The 26,611-nt window shown below is 46.2% G+C and overlaps 1 protein-coding gene and 1 pseudogene across 1 annotated transcript; both read right to left on the bottom strand.

Moving 5' to 3' along the window:
* LOC125352728 (HLA class II histocompatibility antigen, DR beta 5 chain-like) lies at window positions 1–10,853 on the bottom strand. Its single transcript, XM_048348017.1, has 6 exons — window positions 10,754–10,853; window positions 4,825–5,094; window positions 3,168–3,449; window positions 1,768–1,878; window positions 816–839; window positions 1–129 (listed from the first exon to the last, which is right to left on the bottom strand). Exons 1-6 carry the CDS (start codon window positions 10,851–10,853, stop codon window positions 116–118), a joined length of 801 nt encoding a protein of 266 aa, XP_048203974.1. The 3' UTR covers window positions 1–115.
* Window positions 11–26,214, bottom strand: LOC125352730 (annotated as a pseudogene).
* Window positions 26,215–26,611: the final 397 nt, after the last annotated feature.

Raw genomic sequence — 26,611 nt, 5'->3', positions numbered from 1 at the left:
GCCAGGCCCTGAGACAGCACTATTTCTCTCTGAGGAATTAGAGCCAATGGAGCGGTTACATGAGGAGAGACAGGGGCAGAGGTCCTTCCTTCCTTCCCAGATGTCCACCTTCCCATCAGCTCAGGAGTCCTGCAGGAGGCAGAGGACAGCAGGTGTCCAGACCACACCCAGAAAATGGCTTATTTTCCCTATAAGTGCTGCTCATCACAGCATGTGGGAAGAGGCTGGGGGACTTTCAAATGGCTCTCAGGCAGTGCTCCTCACAGCAGTAGTTTTTTGTTTTTTGTGTTTCTCCCAATGTCAACATTTAGGCTTGAACTCAGGGTCTGGTCGTCACTATTCCTTGGCTTTTTTTGTTGTTGTTGTTGTTGCTCAACTCTGGCACTCTCCCACTTGAACCACAGCTTCACTTTGGTTTCTTGGTGATTACTAGAAGTCACAATCTCAAGGACTTTCTTGCTCTGCCTAGCTTTGAATCAGAATCCTCAATTCTCAGCCTCCTAACTGTGATTATAGGCATGAGCCACCAGAGCTGGCTATAGCACAGCTTTTGATTAAAAAAGTAAAATGGGCCTGGGACATAGTCCACAGGTACAGCACTGGTCTATCAAGCACAAGGCCCTGACTTGAATGTCAGAACTACAAACCCTCCAAAGGAAATAAATAAATAGACAAAAATGTACAGCAAACTTGGTTGAGTTCACATTCCTGCTTCACTGTAAACGTCATTCTAATTCTGTCCCAGTACTTCTGCTGTGTGTTATTTGGAGCAAGAGAAGCAAGTCTGTGTCTGAGAGAGGATTAGGGAACATTACCTGCTGGCTGAAGCCCAGAGTGGCCTGCAATGGAGACAAGAGAACAGTTACTGAAGTCTACAGACGCCAGTCCATGTGCAAACACCACACCTCAGGCTCACACCTGCCACCTGAGACTTCTCTAACACCACTGAAGCAGGAGCAATGGGGGTGGGGGCACAGAGGAGATCAGGAAATTGTCTTCTTTGTAATAAGTCAAAACAGGGCCAGCCAGACTCAGAACTGAAGCCCAGGTAGCAGCCAAAACAGCAGTTAAACTTCCATCCATTTAAATACAAAGTTAAAAGTAGTAGGCCTCATAGGGGCTACCTAAAAAGCTCTCTGCTAAAAAAAAAAAAAAAAAAAGTAGTATAGAAAAAGGAAGTAACTCTGTAAATAAGACACAGTAAGGTGACAAGCTTGACTAGAGAGGGGGAAGTTGTGACCACACCCATTTTTCCTATGTTTTAGAGGGGATCAGAGACATCTCCATATTTTACAATACTAAGCAGCATCCATCTTAGCTACTGAGAACCATGGTCTGGTTGGGGGCTGCCAGATGACATAATCACCTGTCTTCTCTCAACTCAGAAAGAATAAGCACAGCAGATAACAGCCGCCATTTTGAATCCTTAAGTGCCTTTTCCTGCATATGGGAAGCAGGAAATATTTTCCTTGCTTTCTATCTTTCCTACCAAAACAATGATCTGTTGAAATCAATCCTTGATAACACGTTCATCTTAGGAGTCTTTTTCCTTTTCAGGGGACACCATAGCATGATTTTCATGAAGCTTAGGGAGACCCTCATGCATTCTCCAGTGATAGGTTTAGAATTTGACACCTGAGTTCATGTGAGAAAAGAAACTTTCACACAGGTCCATTGACATCCTCAGAACTAACCTCAGTGAAACCATGTATTGTCTCCTAAAAATATCTGTGAGCTGTGATTCTTACCCACCAGAATGTTCCTTACCTTTTGAGTTCCTGAAGTAGATGAACAGCCCTGCACCCAGGAAGAGCAGCCCCAGCACAAAGCCCCCAACTCCACTCATCATCTTGCCCTGTGCAGATCCAGAATGGGGCTCTGAAAGTAGAAGCCAGGATTAGTTACCTGTGTACCAGAACAGAAAGTTTCTCAGGAAAACCTGATATTCAGACTCTTGAGGTGAGGGGACAAAGCCTGCCTCCAGATGATTGAGATTTAGGAATTCTTGGAAACAAGAGAATTAAAAATCACTCTGTGCTGGGTGTCTGCGTGTCATTCTGAGCTCATATCTGCAATCCTAGCTACTCAGGAGGCTCAGGTCTGAGGACCGGGGTTGGAAGTCAGACTCGAAAAAAACTATGAGTTTCTGATCTCCTAGTGACCACCCAAACGTAGAAGTGAAGCGGTAGTTCAAATGGTCGGTGTTAGCCCTGAGAAAGACGCAAAGGGACAATGCCCAGACCCTAAGTTCACACTTTAATACAAGCACACTGCGCACACACCCCTGCCCACTGAATTCACCCTAAGTAACTGAAAGCGGGTTTTTTTTTGTTTGTTGTTGTTGTTGTTGTTGTTGTTTTTGTGTGTTTGGGATTTTGTTGGCCAGTCATGGTGCTTGAACTTAAGTCCTGAGCACTGTCCCTGAGCACTTTTTGTTCAGGGCTAGCCACTTGATCCAGAGTGCCACTCTGGCTTTTTCTGTTTATGTGGCACTGAGGATTCCAATCCAGTTCTTCATGCAGGTTAGGCAAGCACTTTACCACTAAGCCAAATTCCAGGCCTAACAATTTTCTTTTCTGTCGGCCATGGGGGTGAACTCTAGGGCGGGGCGCTATCCCTGAGCTCTTCAGCTCGTGGCTAGCACTGCATCACTTGAGGCACCCAGTTTTGTAATTCAAATTTGTCCACTGAATTCATGTAATTATCACAAGGATGAATTGTCACCTGGTCTGTGAAAACAGAAACCCAGTGATGTTGCAGAGCTCATGGCAGACACAGCTGAGGCTGCATGATTCCCACATGAGGAACGACCCTGCACTGCCACTCCTCTTAGGTTATACTGAACAACCCAGAGCAGTGGCAGATTCATCCCTGAGGCTGAGGCTGAGCCAGGATTGAGGAAGTACCTCGGACCTGTGGTGTCACAGGGGTTTCAAACAGTGTCTTCATTAACACAATTATGTCCTGTGGCTCATAGATGTTTCTAGACACATCTCAGCTTCCCTACCCTCAGTGACCTATGCTGAAGCAGAGAACATAGAATAGTTGAGAATACATGTGTGGAGAAAATCCTGAAGGTGCGGTGTCGTGAGGGGAACCCTGCACTCAGGAGCCAGCCAGGCCTCCATCTGGGCATGAGGAATGAATAAAGTCATCAAGATACTCACTCCACTCCACGGTGACAGGATGGTCCAGGCTGGGGTGCTCCACATGGCAGGTGTAGACGTCTCCCTGTTGGGGGGTCATTTCCAGCATCACCTGCATCTGGAAGGTCAAGTCTCCATTCTGGACCAGGCCTGTGGACACCACCCCAGCCTCCTCCTCCTGGTCATCGCGGAACCATCTGACTTCAATGTGGCCTGGGTAGAATCCATTCACAGAACACACCAGGAGGTTGTGGTGCTGCAGGGGTTCAGTCTTCATGGGGTACACAGTCACCTTAGGGGTAACTAGGGAAGAAAAGGCAGAAGTCAGAAGACAGTGAAACCTCCATGGTTTGTAACCCCTTTGCCCCTGTCCAAGGGCCCCAGGTTTTAGTATTTGCTGGTGATAAAATGTAGAAGAAAGGTTCCAGTCATGGAAAAGCAGGCCTATAGGACTGGCAGATGGCAGAATAATCAGATAAAATCTTTCTCACAATGAAATGGGGGTAGGAGGCTACAAAAGAATGAGAAAGTAACAACCAAAGGATGAAGAAATAAAGAGGGTGCTCTTAATCTTTGGTCCTAGGGCTTCACAGGGAGCCACCAGCCAGCAGTCTGTGTTCAAGGACTGCAGTTCTCTGGATTTAACCCCAGGCCAAGCTCTGGGAGCGGAAGGTGGTTGGGATGGGCTGATGTGTTGTCTTCTCTGCCTATTTCCCTGCTAAGAAACGTTCCTGTCACTTCTTACTATATTCACCACTTGCCTGTCTTCTCTAGCAAGCCATAAGTACTGAGGTCAATTTAGCTGCCTTGAATTTCTGGTAATCTCTTTCTGCACCGGTCAGGAAGTTAGCGATACAAATTTTTTTTTTCTGGTTGGGAATCCTAGGAAAGTTGTTGTTTTTTAAAAAATAGAAGTAGAAAAGAATTGGGGAGACCTCACTTTCAGTCCGTGGCAGGTAGCTGTGCCACCCACCCAGGATCCCAGCTACACAGAGCAGCCCAGGGATACAGGCCTCAGCTAAGAGTCGCCATCTTGAGTCCTGATCGCCCATTTCCCAGGAGGGGAAGGAATTGTGGCGACCTCATTTTCATTGTCTCCCTGCTTCGTCCTCGTTATATTAGAAATCGGTTGTTGCTGGAACTTTTTTCTTGTGAGACTCGGTTTTTGTGAGACACTCGGGAAGCGCCTTTCCTGAGTGGATCTCAAGGGCCTGTGGATTCTCCTGGGGACCGGGAAGCAGGCCGTGTTGGGGGGTGGGGGGGCGCCCCTTTTCATTAGATGACAGAGGCCCCCGGCCCTAACTGAGATTCCAACTTCAGAATAACTGGGGTGTGTGTGTGTGTGTGTGCGTGTGTGTGCGTGTGTGTGTGTGTGTGTGTGTGTGCTGGCCCCTGGCTCCCCGGTGGAGCACGTGTCCTGCAGGCCCAGGCCTCGAGTTCAATCCCTAGTAGGTGGGGGTGGGGAGGAGGGGAGGGGGCGACACAGGATGGACGTTGTTTTGTTTTAATGTTCTTTTCTTCTGTTTGCTTCCACCTTCTGACAGGTTTGTCTTGCTCAGGGCAGACATGAATGTACACGCACACACGCACACGAGCACGTTCTCACACGCAGGTAAACGCACGCGCATGCGCACAGCCGCCTGGCTCTGAGCTCCTGGCCGCCCCGCCCCGCGCTCACCTCGGCGCTGCACGGTGAAGCCTTGCGCAGCCTCGTAGTTGTGTCTGCAGTACGTGTCCACCGCTGCCCGCTTGTCTTCCAGGAGGCCCTCCTGGCTGTTCCAGTACTCGGCGTCCGGCCGGCCCAGCTCGGTCACCGCGATGAACTTCCCGACGTCGCTGTCAAAGCGCGTGTTCTCCTCCCGGTTGTAGATGAATCTCTTGAGATAGCGCACGCGCTGCGTCCCGTTGAGGAAGTGACACTCGCTTTTGACTTGCTCCAGGAAACGCGCTGCGGGGACAGGGGCGGTTAGGGCCGGGTCTTGTTCATCTCTGAACACAGCACTCGGGCTCCCGAAGGATCTGCTCTTCTCCAGGACCCCAAAATGGTTTGGACCTAACATGGAGGCGACAGTGACCCTGAGGACGCCCCATGTCACACAGAGCCACCTGTGTGCGGGGCAGAGCTGGGCAGGGCGGGGAGGATGGGGTGGGGGATCCAACACACTTCCAATCACCATAGACACCAGGAACACAGGACCCGGTCAAACTCTGCAAATTCCCGCTCATTCCTCTCAACACGTGCAACAGTCCTCCCCTCTCTCATTTCTTTCATTCAATACGGCAACCTTCCTTCCCCCAAAGGGTGGAGAAGCAGAATTGCCAGCTTTTCCTCCCCTATTTCTTATTCTTGGTCCAGAATATAACTCAGAAACAGTTCAATAATTGTAACAAGGTAAAATGACTCCATTTCAAGCCCAGATTGATGAAAGCCAAGCCCTGGTGCTCAGGGCTATAATCCTAGCTATGAAGAGGCTAGGATGTGAAGAGCAAAGTTCAAAGCCAGCCGACAGGCAAGTCAGTGAGACTCCTATCTCCAAGAAATCAGCAGAAAGCTGGAAGTAGAACTGAGTATGTGTGGGGTGGAAATAAAGGCTGCCTGTCAGGAGGTTAGCACAGAGGAAGAGGAGGGAGGAGGGAGACGCAGTGGTGCCTGCTGGCTGAGTTGGGCCTAGCCAGGCCTTCAGAAGAGCTGGATGGAGCACAGCAGACAGGGAGCAGAGTGGAGCCTGAGGCCTCCGTGGAGGCCTGATGCTTGGGGCCTGAGGACACTTGGGGCCTGAGGAGAGGGAAGGCCTGCAGGGAGGAGGAATAGAAAGAAGCTCGAGCCCCTGGAGGTTTGGGGGTTTGGAAGTTGATTTGTGGCCAATATCTACCTTCCAATGCTCATCATGGAACCACCTCTAGCCAGGTGTGGGACTCTCATGCCTTTAGTCAGGACCCCACACAATGGGAGAGACTGAGAAGACGATAGTGTTCTGGCAGGGCACCAGTGGTTCATCTTTGCAATCTTAGCTATTCTGCAAGGTTGAGACCTAGAGGATCATGGTTCAAAGTCAAAACTGTCCTCCAGACTCCAGCTCCAGGTCCAGGCAATTTTTGTCACCATTGTAAACACAAACCCACAAGGCCAAATTCATTTTAAATTCCTGGCAATAAATTATTTGCTCATCATATGACAATTTGATTACTGATTGCCATTTTGAGGACCTGGTGCAGAAGCGCTGTTGTACTGGGCTGGTGCTGCACTGGGAAGCTCCTCCCTAAGTGCCCACTACTCACAGTACATACAATCCAATCTCCCCTCTCAGGAGGGAGGGGTCTGTACTCTGATTGGCCTGGAATCAAGTTGAAGCCCCAACTATGTGACTCTGGGTAAATTACTTAAACCCTGTAAGATTTAGTTTGCATTGGTATATGCATCTATAAATGCCACAGCTATGACAGAATAGGTACTTGCTAAGTGACAGGCAGAAGTATATAGGCCTGAAAAATGTGATAATGCTTCACACCAAAACAGCAGATGTATGCATCACCCTATTCTTAAAAAGAGGATAAATTTGTTGTAAGTCACTAATGAATAAGCGCTGTGGGAAATGGACTTATTGTTTTCCCAGAATAGACAGGTAACAGATCTGCCAGTGCTGCTGTGGAAATTAGAGACCAATCATTTCTGCCCTCATATCCTCTGAGTCTTTCTAAGGCCTCCTGTGCCACAGCACAGGCCTTCCAAGAGATAAACTACCAGCCAACTCTTCTCCAATCTTCACCTCTTCTCTTCTGTTCTCTTTAGACCCTGGGATTCCTGTTTCTTCCTGGACCCTCTTTGGACTGCCCAGGTCAAGTGTAGAGGACCCAGAGCTCACTCCCCTGTGTTTCTCTCCCTTCAGCTCCTCCTGTGTCTCACCACCACTGGTCACTCCTCCCTCTTCCTCCTCCTGAGAAGTTGCCTTCAATTTCCCTGTGTCACTTTCCCTTGGTTTTCTTCCAGGATCCCTGCTCATCCTTCTCAGTTCCCTTTGTGGCCTCACCCTTTTTGGTTCCTATGTAGAATCTAAGTAAGCCCAGTACTTGTGTCAGTGATGCCAACCAACATCCCTCCCACCTCAGCCTCAGCCTGAACTCTGTTCTCTTCTGTTCACCTGACCTTTGATGGCTCCACACAAATGTCCTAAAATCATCCCAAACTTGAAAAAAAAAACAAAAAAAATTTAGTTTGAAATCACCTCCTTGAAATCATGTTTTGTTGCTGTCTCACCTGTCTCTGCATAATAGCTCCACAGTTAAGGCAAAATTCTCAGTGATAATCTTGATCCTTTCTCCACCCTATGGTTTATACAAAGCCCTGCCCTTTACAGTCCATCAGAAAATTGTCATTGTGTTCATTATGTCAAGCCACAGTTGGCCTTCCCCGGAGATTTCTGCTATGATCCTAAATGGTCTCCATACTTTGACATGTAAACCAAAATAATCCAGTCTCACATACCAGCTGGAATTTTTAATTCAGTATGAATTGGGATACATCAAAACCACGTAGTAGTTTAAATACTACTGAGGATTTCTGTGGGAATCTGTGAATGGTCAGTGGTGAGGTCCAGTAAAGAGAATTGGAATGCCATTCTCTGACTCTCAGAAAGCTGGGAGTGGTCCAAGAAAGATCCATTGCTCCTAACATTACAAGACCCAACTTTCTACCCTCAAGGTGAGTTAATCACAACCCAGATTAGCCTGGACTTTGGAATTAGAGACATATACAAATTGTGCTAATTTGCTGCTTCCTCCACTTCCTCAGATGAGGCAGTCACTCATCCTAAGCTTGTTTCCCATACTGGTGTCGATAACTTCAAAGAGATTGCTACCCTACTTTCTGCAAGTACTCCCTGCCCCCAAATCAATAAAGACCCTATTAATGGGGCCTTGGGGCAGCTGTTGCTGTGGAGAGGCACAGGCCCCCTCGTACCCCCAAAGCAGTTTCATGGTCCAAATTCCATCACTGCCTTGCTCCTGGTCATGATAGGTCAAGTCTCTCACAGTGGTTTGCAACAGATTTTCTTATTGCTGATCCTAGGGCTTGGATTCAGGGTCTGGGTACTATCCCTTAGCTTTTGCACTAAAAGCCATTTCTTTACTAATTGCATCACCAATCCACTGACAGTCTTTTGGTATTTAATAGGAGATAATAGTATCACAGACTTTCCTGTCTCAACAAGCTACAAACCATGATTTTCGGATGTCAGCCGCCTGAGTAGTTAGGATCAGAGCCAGGAGCCATGGGTGCCCAAGATAATTTAGGTTTCTTTACCTGGGCCCTTAAGGCCTAGTTAGGTTCCTGACCTCATCTCCATATCAGCTCACCTTCTGCCTCCCCACCCCATACTCCTGTTCACTATCATGAAGCCACTCTAGATGCCCGGCCCTCACCTAAGCCCCGCACGCATGTCCCTACATTCCCACACATTCCTCTTTTCTCACTTGGTCCCTTAAGTGGTCACCTGGCTGTCTTCTTTCTCTTCTTCTCTCAGCTAAATGCCACTTTCTCAGGGAGAGTTCCCTGAGAACTATAGTTGCCTGAATCTAATGGTCCCTCTTCCACAATCCTGATAACCTATCTGTGATCTCAATGAAACCACCAGTGCTCTGGAAATTGACCACAGTGGCTGACCTGGAAAGCAAGAAGTGTTTCAAGCTCCAACACTCTTTTATTCCAGTGACCACTCTACGTCTTCTACTTCCAGAGAAATCTAGACAACTTCCTCTTTCTAAGTGTAAATATCCACAGATAAGAAAAGAGAATATAATCAAGGAAATCATGTTTCATGATGTCTGATGGATCTTTTAAGGACCTGTGCAAAGCTCATGGATTTTTAGTACTGGCAGTGAAATTCTTGGCTTAAAAAAAGAGGAGGAAGTGATATTTGTTAAGACTGCTAGGCCATGAGTTCCCCTTCCTTGCCTATTGGTATCTAGTTTGATGAGTTGAAAGCAGCCTTCAGGTTTTCTTTGTAACCATTCTGTGATGTGCTGTTTAAAGCACATGACATTGCTGATATTTAGGACTAGGGTGTGGTTTAAATGGTAAAATACTTGCATTGAAAGCCTCACTTCAATCATGTCCTGAGTTCAGTCTCCAGAAACATTTACTGATCTTTCACTATTTCAACTTTTTCAAAATTAGACTTTTCATATATTCCATTCACACTAGCTCAATCCTCTCATCTGGGCTCAAGCCAGAGAATGTGGGACATGTAAAAGAAAAGGAGAACACATACTATAGGTTCAGAACAAATTCACAAAGTGAATCCTAACCTGTGTCATTTATTTTCAAGATGCCTTAAGTATTTTAAGTCACTAAAGAACAATTTACAGCTGTTCATTTTCTATAACACTTTATCAAGTACATAAGATCTCTGTTTCAGCTACTAAATTCTGACCACAAGTAAAAAGGGATCACTAACTGGACATTAGTGGCTCACGCCTGCCATCCTAGCTCAGATCTCAGGATCTCAGATCTCAGGAAGCTGAGATCTAAGGATCATGGTTCAAAGCCAGCCCAGGCAGAAAAATCCCAGTGAGACTCTTATCTCCAATTAACACTCAAAAACTGAAAGTGGAGCTGTGGCTCATTGTGGTAGAGTGCTAGCCTTCAAAAGAGCTTTAGAGACAGCATCAAGTCCTGAATTCAAGCTCTATAACTGACAAAAGAATAACACCCAAAAATCATAAACCCACAATCACTAACCCTCACCATTACTTCAAGGCATACAAACACTGGAGTTCAGGGACCAAGAGAGAAAATATGAATTGCAATTCTAGCACAAGTTCTCATTCACTCTTTTTTTTTTTTTTTTGGCCAGTCCTGGGCCTTGGACTCAGGGCCTGAGCACTGTCCCTGGCTTCTTCCCGCTCAAGGCTAGCACTCTGCCACTTGAGCCACAGCGCCGCTTCTGGCCGTTTTCTGTATATGTGGTGCTGGGGAATCGAACCTAGGGCCTCGTGTATCCGAGGCAGGCACTCTTGCCACTAGGCTCTATCCCCAGCCCTCTCATTCACTCTTGATATTTTCAGAGAAACCTAGCTAGTGCAATATTTGACTTTTTCCTCATTAAAACAATTAAATAGCATTTAATAACATACATAAAATAGACTACAATAGAACAATGTTGCACACATAAAACAGACTAAAATAGAACAGAATTGAACACGTAAAATAGACTAGAACTTTAATATAATATGCACATAGTGTCTTTTTATAAGAGAAACTTCTTTCCTGGCATAACTCAACATAATGAAGGGAAGAGGTATATGGTGAATTAGTTTAACATTGTCAATCCACTTAAGGCCTGGAGGGAATATGATCTAAGTTTAGAGGTTTTATTGGAGGAGATTTAGAAAGAAATGATTTCTACATACATGACCTTTACACAGATCTCATGAAGGAGACAAGCATTCAGACTACAGTTTGGTGGAAATAGTTTGGATTTCATACAAGATAGAGCAGAAGTTATTGAAGAAATCTCAAGTGTGAAGGGATTTGTCCTGGGCAAAATGAGAAAGCTCTCTTCCTTCCTTTCCCCACCCCTAGCAGCTCAGCACCTGAGCTGTGCACTTACGTTGGAGGTCCCTGGTCAAAGCCACAGGAGAGCTCAGCACCATCAATGTCACCATCAGAACTGCCATGGGGAATCCTCCAGGGAGCCCTGAACACTCCATGCTGGAGCTAGGCGTCTGCTCTCTCTCTACTGAGATCCTTCAAAGTAAGCAAGGTATTTATGAGTTAGATACTGGATTGGCCCAGTTTACTGGATAAACCAATGAGCACTAGAGATGAAAAGCATCATCGGTTTCTGGGTAGATACTCAATACCAATGCGCTCTTCTGAAATGTGGCCATTTCTTCCTTGAAATAATTTTCCCATGTAGTATTTTAATGCTGTAACATACATGTATCTGAATTATTTTATTTAGGTCTTTAGCCTTGTCTGGTCAGTGATAAAGCCTCAAGGTTGAGCCTTGTTGGGAGCTCAGTCAGTCACCTCTCACTTAAAGACAGATGTTTGTTCAAGTACTGTATCCTGAAGCTCCTAGAGCTTAGCAGTAACCTATGGGTGGTGATGGGAGAGAATGAGGGAACAGATTACACTACGTGCAAGGAATTATACTTATTGCCTCACATATGTAAAGATAACCATGAAGTACATCACCTCTAAAACAACTGTAAAGTAGGGGAAAGAAGAATCAAAATGGATTTAAAATGTGTACTATATTATCCTGGATTTTTATAATTTGTCGTAAAAAAAAATGACAGCATCCAAGTACAATTCCTAGATTCTCCTTATCGATAGGATCCTTCTAAATACTAAGGGTTTCTACCTCAGCTACAAGAGGAGGAAGTAGGAGCTCTAACCTGACCTTCCATCAGAACACCTGCCCCACAGGGATATGGATGGCATACACATGGTTGTAGCTGAGGGGGGAAGGCAAGCTGATGGAATATTTCTCTGGGATGACCTCACCCGTGACAGAGGCAACCACATCACTGATTCTGTGTGGGATGGCACATAGGCTCTGTAGGAGAGACAGACTTTTCCAATTCCCTTTGAAAACTTGTTCTGACAGAGGAAAAGGACATTAACCATGGAGGGCAGCACCGGGAAGTATGTCAGGACCTGCAGGGAAAGAATGTAATATTGGAGCGGTTTCACTGAGCACAGTTTGGAACAAGGGGTCTCCTTGGAGACACCATAAGTACAGAGGGCAAACATGGAGTCTCTGTGTGGTTTTGAGGGTGGTTTTGTGGAAATTCGTTCTGATGCACCAAAAAATCTATCACAAGTTTTACAGGATTCTGCCTGGAAAGAACAACCTAATTAAGCCCTTCCTCACACAATTCCTACTAGTTTACCCCTGGTGTGGGCATTAATGTGGAGTGTTCCTGGCCATGCAAGGGGAGCACTCTGCATGATCCCTATCACTGTTAGAGCTGCCATGTGGGCTTCTTCTGGGAGTCAAGCCATAGGCACATCATGGTGGAAAAGAGGAGACGAGGAGAGCCAGGGGAGTAGACTATCTTTATCCAATGAGAGCTGTGACCCCTCGGCATCCACACCCTAAGTAAGGAGAATCAAGGTATTCAGAGTTTGGTGATGGACTGGATGATTTCAATGAGGAAAAACCAATCTGCATATTAGCAGTGGATAGTATCATCAGTTGCGGGGCAGAGATCCACTATAAAGGTCTCCTTCTGAAACTAAAAGCTTCCGTTGTTGAAAGGGTTATTTCCATTTCGCATGTGAAAAATCTGGTCCAGTTACATCTGAAAAACTTCAGTTGAGCCACCATGGTGCATCATGTCTGTGCCAGCAGGTGAGTCATGATACTTGAGTACAGAGCTATTTGGATGATGGCAGGTGTGAGCATACTGAGGGATAAAGGGAATGGAGAGAAAATGTTTCCATATCAGTGTTGGGGTCTGAGCACGGACAGAGGTGGGCCAAGAAAAGGTGAAGGGTCCACGAACTGCCCGCACCAAGCCCCCCTTTTGCCCGAGGACGCTCAGACAGCCAGGGAGAAGGTCTCCTGGCACAACGTCTCTTTATTTGGGAGGAGCTGCAGCCTTTAAAGCGGCAGGAAGGGGCGGGGTATAGGTGCATCTAGCTAGGGACTGAGGGGAGGCCTGAGCTGTCCGTCAAGGGTGGAGGGCCGAGGGACCAATCCTAGGAGGTGGCCTAATTCTACATCACAGCCCACAGGACCACCTCGGGTTCACCACCAGGCGCCATCTTGGCCACACGTGGTCCCAAGGCTGAAAGGCGGGGCCAGCTAGAACCACCTTTCCTGTTCTGCAACAGCCACACTTGACCCCGGGGCTGGAAGGCAGGTGGGGCCAGCCCGGTGTGCCCCACATATCAGGATAAGTTTAATGTTGTCTTGACTGTACCTTGACTGGGTATTATAGATTGGGGATATCATTAACTTCTGGCAGTTGAGAGGAAGGCACTGCAATCATTCAAGCATTTTATAAGCAGCATTCCACTGCAACTCATGATATGGCAGAATTTTAACCCTCCATTGAAGAATTAAATCTATGTTTTAGGGTTGGGAATATGGCCTAGTGGCAAGAGTGCTTGCCTCATAGACATGAAGCCCTGGGTTTGATTCCCCAGCACCATATATATATAGAAAACGCCCAGAAATGGCACTGTGGCTCAAGTGGCAGAGTGTTGGCCATGAGCAAAAGGAAGCCAGGGACAGTGCTCAGGCCCTGAGTCCAAGGCCCAGAACTGGCCAAAAAAGAAGAAATCTGTATTTGAATCTTATAGTTGTGTGTGTGTGTGTGTGTGTGTGTGTGTGTGTATTTGTGAATGTGTTTGTGTGTATGTATGCTGGTCCTGAAACTTGAACTTAGTGCCTGGGCAGTGTCTGTGAGCCCTTTTTGTTGTAGGTGAGCATTCTACCATTTGAGTCATAGTGCCACTTTTTCTGAGTATTTTGTTGCAGATATGAATCTCATGGGCTTTTATACCTGGACTGTCTTTGAATTGCAATCTTCAGCTCTCATCCCCTTTCATAGCTGGGATTACAGGAAAAGCCCACAGTGACTGGATGCTCTTTGTTTTTATTTCAAAAAATTACTTTATGGTGAATACAAACTTGGTGAACAGAGGGTTTACAATTTCACGAATCAAGTAAACAGTACATTTCCTTTCATGTAGTGTCTTCTGTCCCCTCACTCTTTCCCAGTTCCTCTGTCTCATCTTCACTGATGCCTCATATAGTTCATCTTTGGCTGTTGTGAGGTTCATTGGAGATAAGCGTGTCACAGACGTTCCAGCCCAGGCTGCTTTCAAACCTCGATACTAACATCTCATTCTGCTGAGTAACCAGTATACAGCTAGGAGCCACAAGTGCCCAGCTGATTTTTGTAGTTTATTTATTATTATCTTCATCTTTTATTTGTTTTACTATCTTGAAGTAGTTGCATCAAAATATTTTTAATTTTTTTTTTAATTTACCATGTCACTTTGTGAGTACAGTGCATCTTGGCCAATGTCACCCCTTTGGTTGTGCTCCCCCATCTCTCCCTAACCTATTGATCCCCTCAATTTACCTGGTTCTACATTCACATGTGTACACTGAATACCATGAGTGCATTCTCCCACTCTTCCTCTTCTTAGCATTTAGGAACATGGCTGATAAACCTAAGGAAACTCAGAGGAAGTCATTTAGCTGAATAAGAGTGTTTCAAGAACAAAGGGGCATGATCTCCTTGATATATGACTGTTAAGGTGGGGGGAGGGGGAGACAGTAGAGACCAGGTCTGTGAAACCAAAAACTTCTTGTCATAATGGTATTTCCCACATTTGCTAAATGTATCATTCTGATCATGCCTTTTTAAATGAAAGGCAGGTTTCTTACATTAAAGAGATGTACTTTTTTTTCTAACAGGCATTAACTAAAGAAAAAGTTCTCACTAAATAAATATACACAATTCATGAAGTAGTGAAAATGTTTGGATAGATATCATGATAAACTGGAAATTTGGAACTATATTAATTCAGAATCTGCTACTGACTCAAAATAACTTTGAATGACATATCTAAATTTCTTTCCTCTCACAATATCAGAAAAATAATTATAACAAGACATTTTGATTTCTTTGGGGACAAACAAGAGCTGCATGCAAAATCCATAAGAAACATGATTTTTCACTCCATGTTTATTTGACAAAAATATAAAACATAGTATTGTGACACAAGGAGGGGGTGGTGAGGGGCAGAAGGGTGGATGAATGCAAAGGGGCAGGAGAGAGAGCAGGGCAGCTCTTGCAGTCTGCACTGGGGCTTCCAGCTCAGGGACAGGGGCTGAGGAGCCATCAGGGAGGAGGCCACCTGCTGGGCACTGAGCCAGGAGGGAGCCAGGCCCTGAGACAGCACTATTTCTCTCTGAGGAATCAGAGCCAATGGAGCGGTTACATGAGGAGAGACAGGGGCAGAGGTCCTTCCTTCCTTCCCACATGTCCACCTTCCCATCAGCTCAGGAGTCCTGCAGGAGGCAGAGGACAGCATGTGTCCAGACCACACCCAGAAAATGGCTTCTTTTCCCCTATAAGTGCTGCTCATCACAGCATGTGGGAAGAGGCTGGGGGACTTTCAAATGGCTCTCAGGCAGTGCTCCTTACAGCAGTAGTTTTTTGGGTTTTTTTTGTGTGTGTGTGTGTGTGTGTGTGTGTGTTTCTCTCAATGTCAGGGATTAGTCACTATTCCTTGGCTTTTATTTGCTCAACTCTGGCACTCTCCCACTTGAACCAGAGCTTCACTTTGGTTTCTTGGTGATTATCTATAAGTAACAATCTCAAGGACTTTCTTGCTCTGCCTAGCTTTGACTCAGAATCCTCAGTTCTCAGCCTCTAACTGTGATTATAGGCATGAGGCACCAGAGCTGACTATAGCACAGCTTTTGATTAAAAGCAAAAATGGGCCTGGGACATAGTCCATTGGTACAGCACTGGTCTATCATACACAAGGCCTTGACTTGAATATTAGAACTACAAAATCTCCAAAGAAATAAATAACTAGACAAAAATGTACAGAAAACTTGGTTGAGTTCACATTTCTGATTCATTGGAAACGTCATTCCAATTCTGTCCCAGTACTTCTGCTGTGTGTCATTTGTAGCAGAAGCAAGTCTGTGTCTGAGAGAGGATGAGGGAACATTACCTGCTGGCTGAAGTCCAGAGTGGCCTGCAATGGAGACAAGAGAACAGTTACTGAAGTCTACAGACGCCAGTCCATGTGCAAACACCGCACCTCAGGCTCACACCTGCCACCTGAGACTTCTCTAACACCACTGAAGCAGGAGCAATGGGGGTGGGGACACAGAGGAGATCAGGAAATTGTCTTATTTCTAATAAGTGAAAACAGGGCCAGGCCGACTCAGAACTTAAGCAGAGGTAGCAGCCAAACAGCTGTTAAACTTCCAACCACTTAAATACTAAGTTACAAGAACTAGGAGGCCTCATAGGGGCTACCTAAAAAGCTCTCTGCTAAAGGAATAGTACAGAAAAAGGAAGTAGCTCTGTAATTAAGACACAGTAAGGTGACAAGCTTGAATAGAAAGGGGAAGTTGTGACCACACCAATTTTTCCTATATTTCAGAGAGGATCAGAGACATCTCCATATTTTACAACACTAATCAGCATCCATTGTAGCCACTGAGTACCATGGCCTCGTTGGGGGCTGCCAGATGACATAACCACATGTATCTCTCAGCTCAGGAAGAATACTGACAGCAGATAACAGCCGCCATTTTGAATCCTTAAGTTTCACTTCCTGCATATGGGAAGCAGGAAGTGTTTTCCTTGCTTTCTATCTTTCCTACCACAGCATTGATCTGTTGAAATCAATCCTTGATAACATTTTCATCTTAGGAGTTTCCCCTTTTCAGGGGACACCATAGCATGCTTTTCATGAAGCTTAGGGAGACCCTCATGCATTCCCTAGTGATAGGTTTAGAATTTGATACCTGAGTTCATGTGAGAAGAGAAGACTTCACACAGGTCCATGGACATCCTCAGAACTAACCTCAGTGAAACCAGGTATCTTCTACTAAATATATCTGTGAGCTGTGATTCTCAGCCACCAGAAGGTTCCTCACCTTTTGAGTTCCTGCAGTAGATGAACAGCCCTGCACCCAGGAAGAGCAGCCCCAGCACAAAGCCCCCAACTCCGCTCATCATCTTGCCCTGTGCAGATCCAGAATGAGGCTCTGAAAGTAGAAGCCAGGATTAGTTACCTGTGTGCCTAAACAGAAAATTTCTCAGGAAAACCTGAGATTCAGTCTCTTGAGATGAGGGGATAAGGCCTGCCCCCAGATGAATGAATCTTAGGTATTCCTGGAAACAAGAGATATAAAAACCATTCTGAGCTGGGTGTCTTGGTGTCACTCGGAGCTCACATCTGTAAACCTAGATACTCAGGTAACTGAGATCTGAAGATTCTAGTTGCAAATCAGCCTGGGCAGAAAAGTCTATGAGGTTTTGATCTCCTATTGACCCAGAACTGTAGCGGTAGTTCAAATGGTCAGTGTTAGCCCCAAGGAAAGAAACTAAGGAGTCAGTGCTTATATCTTAAGTTCACACTTTAATATAAGCACACACACACACCACCGACTGAATTCACCCTAAGTAAGTGAAAGAGTTTTGGTTTGCTTGATTTTTTGTTTGTTTGTGGGATTGCTTGCTAGTCAGGGTGCTTGAACACAGAGCCTGAGCACTGTCCCTGAGCTCTTTTTGCTTATGGCTAGGATTCTACCACTGTAGCCACAGTGCCCCTCTGGCTTTTTCTGTTTATGTGGCACTGAGGATTCCAACCCTGTTCTTCATGCAGGTTAGGCAAGCACTCTACCACTAAACGACATTCCCAGCTGTCATGGGAGGTGAACTCTAGGACTGGGCGCTATCCCTGAGCTCTTCAGTTCAAGGCTAGCATTCCATCACTTGAGGCACCTGGGTTTGTAATGCAAAGTTTGTACACTGAATTCATGTAATTATCACATGGCTGAATTGTCACCTGGTCTGTGAAAACAGAAACCCAGTGAAGTTGCAGAGCTAATGGCAGACTCAATTGAGGCTGGATGATTACCACATGAGAAATGACCCTGCATTGCCACAATTCTTAGGTTATATTGAATAACCCAGAGCAGTAGCAGCCACACATAAGCTCAGCCCTGAGGCTGAGGCTGAGCCAGGACTGAGGAGGTACCTAGGACCCGTGATGTCACAGGGGTTTCACTCAGTGTCTTGAGGAACTGGGAATATGGCCTAGTGGCAAGAGTGCTTGCCTCTGATACATGAAGCCCTGGGATCGATCCCCCGGCACCACACATACAGAAAATGGCCAGAAGTAGCGCGCTGTGGCTCAAGTGGTAGAGTGCTAGCCTTGAGCAAAAAGAAGCCAGGGACAGTGCTCAGGCCCTGAGTCCAAGGCCGAGGACGGGAAAAACAAAAAACAACTCAAAAAAACAGTGTCTTGATTAACACAATCATGTCCTGTGGCTCATAGAAGTTTCTAGACCCATCTCAGCCTCCCTGTCCTTGGTGACCTACACTGAAGGAGAGAACACAGAATAGATGAGAATCCAGTATGGGGAGAAAATCCTGAAGGTGTGGTGTCGTGAGGGGAACCCTGCACTCAGGAGGCAGCCAGGCCTCCATCTGGGCATGAGGAATGAATAAAGTCATCAAGCTTCTCACTCACTCCACTCCACGGTGACAGGACTATCCAGGCTGGGGTGCTCCACGTGGCAGGTGTACACGTCTCCCTGTTGGGGGGTCATTTCCAGCATCACCAGCATCTGGAAGGTCAAGTCTCCATTCTGGACCAGGCCTGTGGACATCACCCCAGCCTCCTCCTCCTGGCCATTGTGGAACCATCTGACTTCAATGTGGCCTGGGTAGAATCCATTCACAGCACACACCAGGAGGTTGTGGTGCTGCAGGGGTTCAGTCTTCATGGGGTACACAGTCACCATAGGCATAACTAGGGAAGAAAAGGCAGAAGAAGTCAGAGGACAGTGAAACCTCCATGGTTTGTAACCCCTTTGCCACTGTCCAAGGGTCCCAGTTTTAAGTCCCAGCTGGTGATAAAATGTTAAGAAAGGTTTCCAGTTATGGAAAAGCAGGCCCACAGGACTGGCAGATGGCAGAAGAATTGGATCAAATCTGCCTGACAATGAAATGGGGGTAGGAGGCTAGAAAAGAATGAGAAAGTAACAACCAAAGGATGAAGAAATAAAGAGGGGGCTCTTAATCTCTGGTCCTAGGACCTCACAGGGAGCCACCAGTCAGCAGTGTGTGTTCAGGGACTGCAGTTCTCTGGATTTAACCCCAGGCCAAGCTCTGGGAGGGGAAGGTGGTTGGGATGGGCTGATGTGCTGCCTTCCTGTGACATGACGGTGACACGTGCTGTCTTCTCTGCCTATTTCCCTGCTAAGAAACGTTCCTGTCACTTCTTACTATATTCACCACATGCCTGTCTCCTCTAGCAAGCCATAGGTACTGAGGTCAATTAAGCTGCCTTGAATTTCTGGTAATCTCTTTCTGTACCGGTCAGGAAGTTAGGGATTCAGGTTTTTTTGTTTTGTTTTGTTTTGTTTTTTCTGGTTTGGAATGTTGAAAACTTTTTTAAAAAATCAGGTAGAAAGGAATTGGGGAGACCTCACTTTCAGTCCGTGGCAGGTAGCTGTGCCACCCACCCAGGATCCCAGCTACACAGAGCAGCCCAGGGATACAGGCCTCAGCTAAGAGTCGCCATCTTGATTCCTGATCGCCCATTTCCCACGAGGTGAAGGAATTGTGGCGACCTCATTTTCATTGTCTCCCTGCTTCGTCCTCGTTATATTAGAAATCGGTTGTTGCTGGAACTTTCCCTTTTGAGGCTCGGTTTTTGTGAGACACTTGGGAAGCGCCTTTCCTGAGTGGATCTCAAGGGCCTGTGGATTCTCCTGGGGACTGGGAAGCAGGCGGGGGGGGGGGGTGGGGGGGCATCATCTGCTGACAGAGGCCCCCAGCCCAGGCGTAACCGAGATTCCAGCTTGGGAATAATGGGGTTGGGGTGGGGGTGGGGCGGCCCAAGGCTCCCCAGTGGAGCACCTGCCAAGGCCTGGAGTTCAATCCCTAGTAGGTGGGGGTGGGGAGGAGGGGGAGGGGGTGACACAGGATGGAAGTTGTTTTGTTTTAATGTTCTTTTGTTCTGTGTTTAGTGCCATGTTCTGACAGTTTTGTCTTGCTTAGGGCAGACATTAACGCGCACGCACGCACGCACACGAGCACGTGCTCACACGCAGGTAAACGCACGCGCGCATGCGCACAGCCGCCTGGCTCTGAGCTCCTGGCCGCCCCGCCCCACGCTCACCTCGGCGCTGCAGCAGGTACCCCGAAACCTCGTAGTTGTGTCTGCAGAACGTGTCCACCGAAGCGCGCATATACTCCAGGCGGTCCTGCAGGCTGTTCCAGTACTCGGCGTCCGGCCGGCCCAGCTCATTCACCGCGATGTACTTCCCGACGTCGCTGTCGAAGCGCGCGTACTCCTCCTGGTTGTAGATGTATCTCTCCAAAAGCTGCACGCGCTGCGTCCGTTGAGGAAGTGACACTCGGTTTTGGATTGCTCCAGGAAACGCGCTGCGGGGACAGGGGCGGTTAGGGCCCGGGTCTTGTTCATCTCTGAACACAGCACTCGGACTCCCGAAGCATCTGCTCTTCTCCAGGAGCCCAAAATGGTTTGCACCTAAGATGGGGGCACAGTGACCCCGAGGACGCCCCGTGTCACACAGAGCCACCTGTGTGCGGGGCAGAACTGGGCAGGACGGGGATGATGGGGATCGGGGGGGTCCCACACACTTCCGGGGCTGCGCCTCACAATCACCATGGACACCAGGAACACAGGAGCCGGTCAAACCCTGCAAATTCCCACTCATTCCTCTCAACACGTGCAACAGTCCTCCCCTCTCTCATTTCTTTCATTCAATACGGCAACCTTCCTTCCCCCAAAGGGTGGAGAAGCAGAATTGCCAGCTTTCCTCCCCTATTTCTTATTTTTGGTACAGAATATAACTCAGAAACAGTTCAATAATTGTAACAAGGTAAAATGACTCCATTTCAAGCCCAGATTGATGAAAGCCTAGCCCTGGTGCTCAGGGCTATAATCCTAGCTATGAAGAGGCTAGGATGTGAAGAGCAAAGTTCAAAGCCAGCCCAGACAGGCAAGTCAGTGAGACTCCTATCTCCAAGAAATCAGCAGAAAGCTGGAAGTAGAGCTGTGTATATATGGAGTGGAAATAAAGGCTGCCTGTCTAGAAGTTAGCAAAGAGGAAGAGGAGGATGAGGGAGAGGCAGTGGTGCCTGCCAGCCGAGTGGGGCCTAGCCAGGCCATCGGAAGAGCTGGATGGAGCAGAGCAGACAGGGAGCAGAGTGGAGCCTGAGGCCTCCGTGGAGGCCTGATGCTTGGGGCCTGAGGAGAGTTGGCGCCTGAGGAGAGGGAAGGCCTGCAGGGAGGAGGAATAGAAAGAAGCTCGAGCCTCTGGAGGTTTGGGGGTTTGGAAGTTGATTTGTGGCCAATATCTACCTTCCAATGCTCATCATGGAACCACCTCTAGCCAGGTGTGGGCCTCTCATGCTTGTAGTCAGGACCCCACCCAATGGGAGAGACTGGGAAGAAGATAGGGTTATGGCTGGGCACCAGTGGTTCATCTTCGTAATCTTAGCTATTCTGCAAGGTTGAGATCTAGAGGATCATGGTTCAAAGTCAAAACTGTCCTCCAGCCTCTAGCTCCAGCTCCAGACAATTTTTGTCACCAATGTGAACACAATCCCACAAGACTAAATTCAGTTTTTAAATCCTGGGAATAAATTATTTGCTCATCATATCACAATTTGATTACTGATGCCATTTTGAGGGCCTGGTGCAGAAGCACTGTTGTCCTGGGCTGGTGCAGCACTGGGAAGCTCCCCCTAAGTGCCCACTACTCACAGTACATACCATCCAATCTCCCCTCTCTGAAGGGAAGGGTCTGTACTCTGATTGGCCTGGAATCCGGTTCAAGCCCCAACTATGTGACTCTGGGTAAATTACTTAAACCCTGTAAGGTTTAGGTTGCATTGGTATATGCCACAGGTATGACAGAATAGCTACTTGCTAAGTGACAGTGCTATATAGGACTGAAAAATGTAATAATGCTTCACACCAAAACAGCAGATGTATACATCACCCTATTCTTAAAAACAGGATAAATTTGTTCTAAGTCACTAATGAATAAGAGCTGTGGGAAAAGGCCTTGTTGTTTTCCCAGAATAGACAGGTAACAGGTCTGCCAGTGCTGCTGTGTAAAGTAGAGACCAATCATTTCTGCTCTCATATCCTCTGAGTCTTTCTAAGGCCTCCTGTGCCACAGCACAAGCCTTCCAAGAGATAAACTACCAGCCAACTCTTCTCCAATCTTCATCTCTTCCGTTCTGTTCTCTTTAGACCCTGCGATTCCTGTTTCTTGGTGGATCCTCTTATGACTGCCCAGGTCAAGTGTAGAGGACCCAGAGCTCACTCCCCTGTGTTTCTCTCCCTTCAGCTCCTCCTGTGTTTCACCACCACTGGTCACTCCTCCCTCTTCTTCCTCCTGAGGAGTTGCCTTCAATTTCGCTGTGTCACTTTCCCTTGGTTTTCTTCCAGGATCCCTGCTCATCCTTCTCAGTTCCCTTTGTTGCCTTGCCCTTCTTGGTTCCTATGTAGAATCTAAGTAAGCCCAGTACTTGTGTCAGTGATGCCAACAAACATCCCTCCCACCTCAGCCTCAGCCTGAACTCTGTTCTCTTCTGTTCACCTGACCTTTGATGGCTCCACATAAATGTCCTAAAATCATCCCAAACTTGAAAAAAAACCAAAAACACTTTAGTTTGGAATCACCTCCTTGAAATCATGTTTTGTTGCTGTCTCACCTGTCTCTGCATAATAGCTCTACAGTTAAGGCAATAATCTTGATCCTTTCTCCACCCTGTGGTTTATACAAAGCCCTGCCCCTTACAGTCCATCAGAAAATTGTCATTGTGTTCATTAAGTCAAGCCAAAGTTGGCCTTCCCCAGAGATTTCTGTTATGATCCTAAATGGTCTCCATACTTTGACATGTAAACCCCAACTATCCAGTCTCACACATCAGCTGGAATTTTTAATTCAGTTTGAATTGAGACGCTTCAAAACGACATAGTAGCTGAAATACTACTGAGGATTTCTGTGGGAATCTGTGAATGGTCAGTGGTGAGGTCCAGTAAAGAGAATTGGAATGCCATTCTCTGACTCTCAGAAAGCTGGGAGTGGCTCAAGAAAGATTGATCACTCCTAAGATTGTGGAGATCCAACTTTCTACCCTCAAGGTGAGTTAATCACAACCCAGACTTGCTTTGACTTTAGAATTCAAGACATATGCAAACTGTGCTCATTTGCTGCTTCCTCCACTTCCTCAGATGAGGCAGTCACTCATCCTAAGCTTGTTTCCCATACTGGTGTGATAACTTCAAAGAGATTGCTACCCTACTTTCTGCATGCACTCCCTGCCCCCAAATCAATAAAGACCCTATTAATGGGGCCTTGGGGCATGTGTCGCTGTGGAGAGACACAGGCCCCCTGGTACCCTCAAAGCAGTTTCATGGTCCAGTTTCCATCATTGCCTTGCTCCTGGTCATGATAGGTCAAGTCTCTCACAGTGGTTTGCAACAGATTTTCTTATTGCTGATCCTAGGGCTTGGATTCAGGGTCTGGGTACTATCCCTTAGCTTTTTCACTAAAAGCCATTGCTTTACTAATTGCAACACAAATCCACTGACAGTCTTTTGGTATTTAATAGGAGATAAGAGTAGCACAGACTTTCCTATCTCAACAAGCTACAAACCATGATCTTCGGATGTCAGCCTTGTGAGTAGTTACGATTAGAGCCGTGAGCCATGGAGGCCCAACAAAATTTAGGTTTCTTTACCCGGGGCCTTAAGGCCTAGTTAGGTTCCTGACCTCATCTCCACATCAGTTCACCTCCTGCCTCCCCACCCCATACTCCTGTTCACTATCATGAGCCACTCTAGATGCCCCGCCCTCACCTAAGCCCCGCACGCATGTCCCTACATCCCCACACATTCCTGTTCTTTCACTTGGTCCCTTAAGTGTTCACTTGGCTGTCTTCTTTCTCTTCTTCTCTCAGCTAAATTCCACTTTCTCAGGGAGACTTCCCTGAGAACTATAGTTGCCTGAATCTAATGGTCCCTCTTCCACAATCCTGATAGCATTTTTTTTCTCAGAGTAATTATTACTCTCTCAAATTTTTTTTCTTTTATTGGAAGCTAGTGGAGTTACTCTCTTACTTTCCTGTCATTAGAGGAGAATGCTTTGAGTCACGAACAGAGGACAGTATAGAACTTATTCAAGAACCTATATGTGATCTCAATGAAACCACCAGTGTTCTGGAAATTGACCACAGTGGCTGACCTGGAAAGCAAGAATTGTTTCAAGCTCCAACAATCTTTTATTCCAGTGACCACTCTACGTCTTCTACTTCCAGAGAAATCTAGACAACTTCCTCTTTCTCCTTCTAACTGTAAATATCCACAGATAAGAAAAGATAAAATAATCAAGGAAATCATGTTTCATGATGTCTGATGGATCTTTTAAGGACCTGTGCAAAGCTCATGGATTTTTAGTACTGGCAGTGAAATTCTAGGCTTAAAAAAGTGGAGGAAGTGATATTTGTTAAGACTCTGCTAGGCCACGAGTTCCCCTTCCTTGCCTATTGGTATCTAGTTTGATGAGTTGAAAGCAGCCTTCAGGTTTTCTTTGTATCCATGCTGTGATGTGCTGTTTAAAGCACATTACATTGCTGATATTAAGGACTAGGGTGTGGTTTAAATGGTAAAATACTTGCATTGAAAGCCTCACTTCAATCAGGTCCCGAGTTCAGTCTCCAGAAACAATTGCTGATCTTTCACTATTTCAACTTTTTCAAAATTAGACTTTTCATATATTCCATTCCCACTAGCTCAATCCTCTCGTATGGGCTCAAGCCAGAGAATGTGGGACATGTAAAAGAAAAGGAGAACACATACTATGGGTTCAGAGCAAATTCACAAAGTGAATCCTAACCTGTGTCAGTTTTTTAAGATGCCTTAAGTATTTTAAGGCACTAAAGAGCAATTTACAGCTGTTCATTGTCTCTAACACTTTATCAAGTACATAGGATCTCTGCTTCAGCTACTAAATGCTGACCACAAGATAAAAAGAGATCACTAGCTGGACATTAGTGGCTCACGCCTGCAATCCTAGCTCAGATCTCAGGATCTCAGATCTCAGGAAGCTGAGATCTAAGGATCATGGTTCAAAGCCAGCCCAGGCAGAAATATCCCAGTGAGACTCTTATCTCCAATTAACACTAAAAACTGAAAATGGAGGGGCTGGGGATATGGCCTAGTGGCAAGAGAGCTTGCCTCGTATACATGAGGCCCTGGGTTCGATTCCCCAGCACCACATATACAGAAAACAGCCAGAAGTGGCACTGTGGCTCAAGTGGCAGAGCGCTAGCCTTGAGCAAAAGGAAGCCAGGGACAGTGCTCAGGCCCTGAGTCCAAGGCCCAGGACTGGCCAAAAAAAAACAAAAAAACTGATAGTGGAGCTGTAGCTCAAGGTGGTAGAGTGCTAGCCTTCAGCAAAAGAGCTTTAGAGACAGCACCAGGTCCGGAATTCAAGCTCTATAACTGACAAAAAAAAAAACAACAAAAAAAATCAACCCACAATCACTAACCCTCACCATCCTTCAAGGCATACAAACACTGGAGTTCATGGACCAAGAGAGAAAATATGAAATGCAATTCTTGGCACAATCTCTCATTCACTCTCTGATATTTTCAGAGAAACCTAGCTAGTGCAATATTTGACTTTTTCCTCATTAAAACAATTAAATAGCATTTAATAACACACATAAAGTAGACTACAATAGAACAGTGTTGTACATAAAATAGACTAAAATAGAACAGATTTGAACACATAAAATAGACTAGGACTTTAATATAATATGCACATAATGTCTTTTTAAAAGACAAACTTCTTTCCTGGCATAACTCAACATAATGAAGGGAAGAGATATATGGTGAATTAGTTTAACATTGTCAATCCACTTAAGGCCTGGAGGGAATATGATCTAAGTTTAGAGGTTTGATTGGAGGAGATTTAGAAATGATGTATGTATACATGAGCTTTACACAGATCTCATAAAGGAGACATTCAGACTACAGTTTGGTGGAAATAGTTTGGATTTCATACAAGTTAGATCAGAAATTATTGAAGAAATCTCAAGTGTGAAGGGATTTGTCCTGGGCAAAATGAGGAAGCTGTCCCCCTTCCTTCCCCCACCCCTAGCAGCTCAGCACCCGAGGTGTGCACTTACGTTGAAGGTCCCTGGTCAAAGACAGAGGAGAGCTTAGCACCATGAACATCACCATCAGAACTGCCATAGGGAAGCCTCCAGGGAGCCCTGGACACACCATGCTGGAGCTCAGCATCTACTCTCTCTCTACTGAGATCCTTCATAGTAATTAAGGTATTTATGAGTTAGATACTGGATTGGCCAAGTTTACTACCCACAAACCAATGAGCACTAGAGAAGAAAAGCATCATCGGTTGCTGGGTAGACATCCAATACCAATGTGCTCTTCTGAAATGTGGCCATTTCTTCCTTGAAATAATTTTCACATGTTGTATTTTAAGGCTGTAAATCATATGTATCTGAAAAATTTTATTTGGGTCTTTAGCCTTGTCTGGTCAATGATAAAGTCTCAAGGTTGAGCCTTGTTGGGAGCTCCCTCAGTCACCTCTCACTTAAACACAGATGTTTGTTCAACTACTGTATCCTGAAGCTCCTAGAGCTTAGCAGTAACATTTGGAAAGCCC

This window comes from Perognathus longimembris, chromosome 6 (assembly GCF_023159225.1).
Source record: "Perognathus longimembris pacificus isolate PPM17 chromosome 6, ASM2315922v1, whole genome shotgun sequence".
NCBI classification, from domain to species: domain Eukaryota; kingdom Metazoa; phylum Chordata; class Mammalia; order Rodentia; family Heteromyidae; genus Perognathus; species Perognathus longimembris.
Note: the sequence above shows the minus strand (reverse complement) of the source record. Positions and strands in the feature narration are given on the sequence as shown.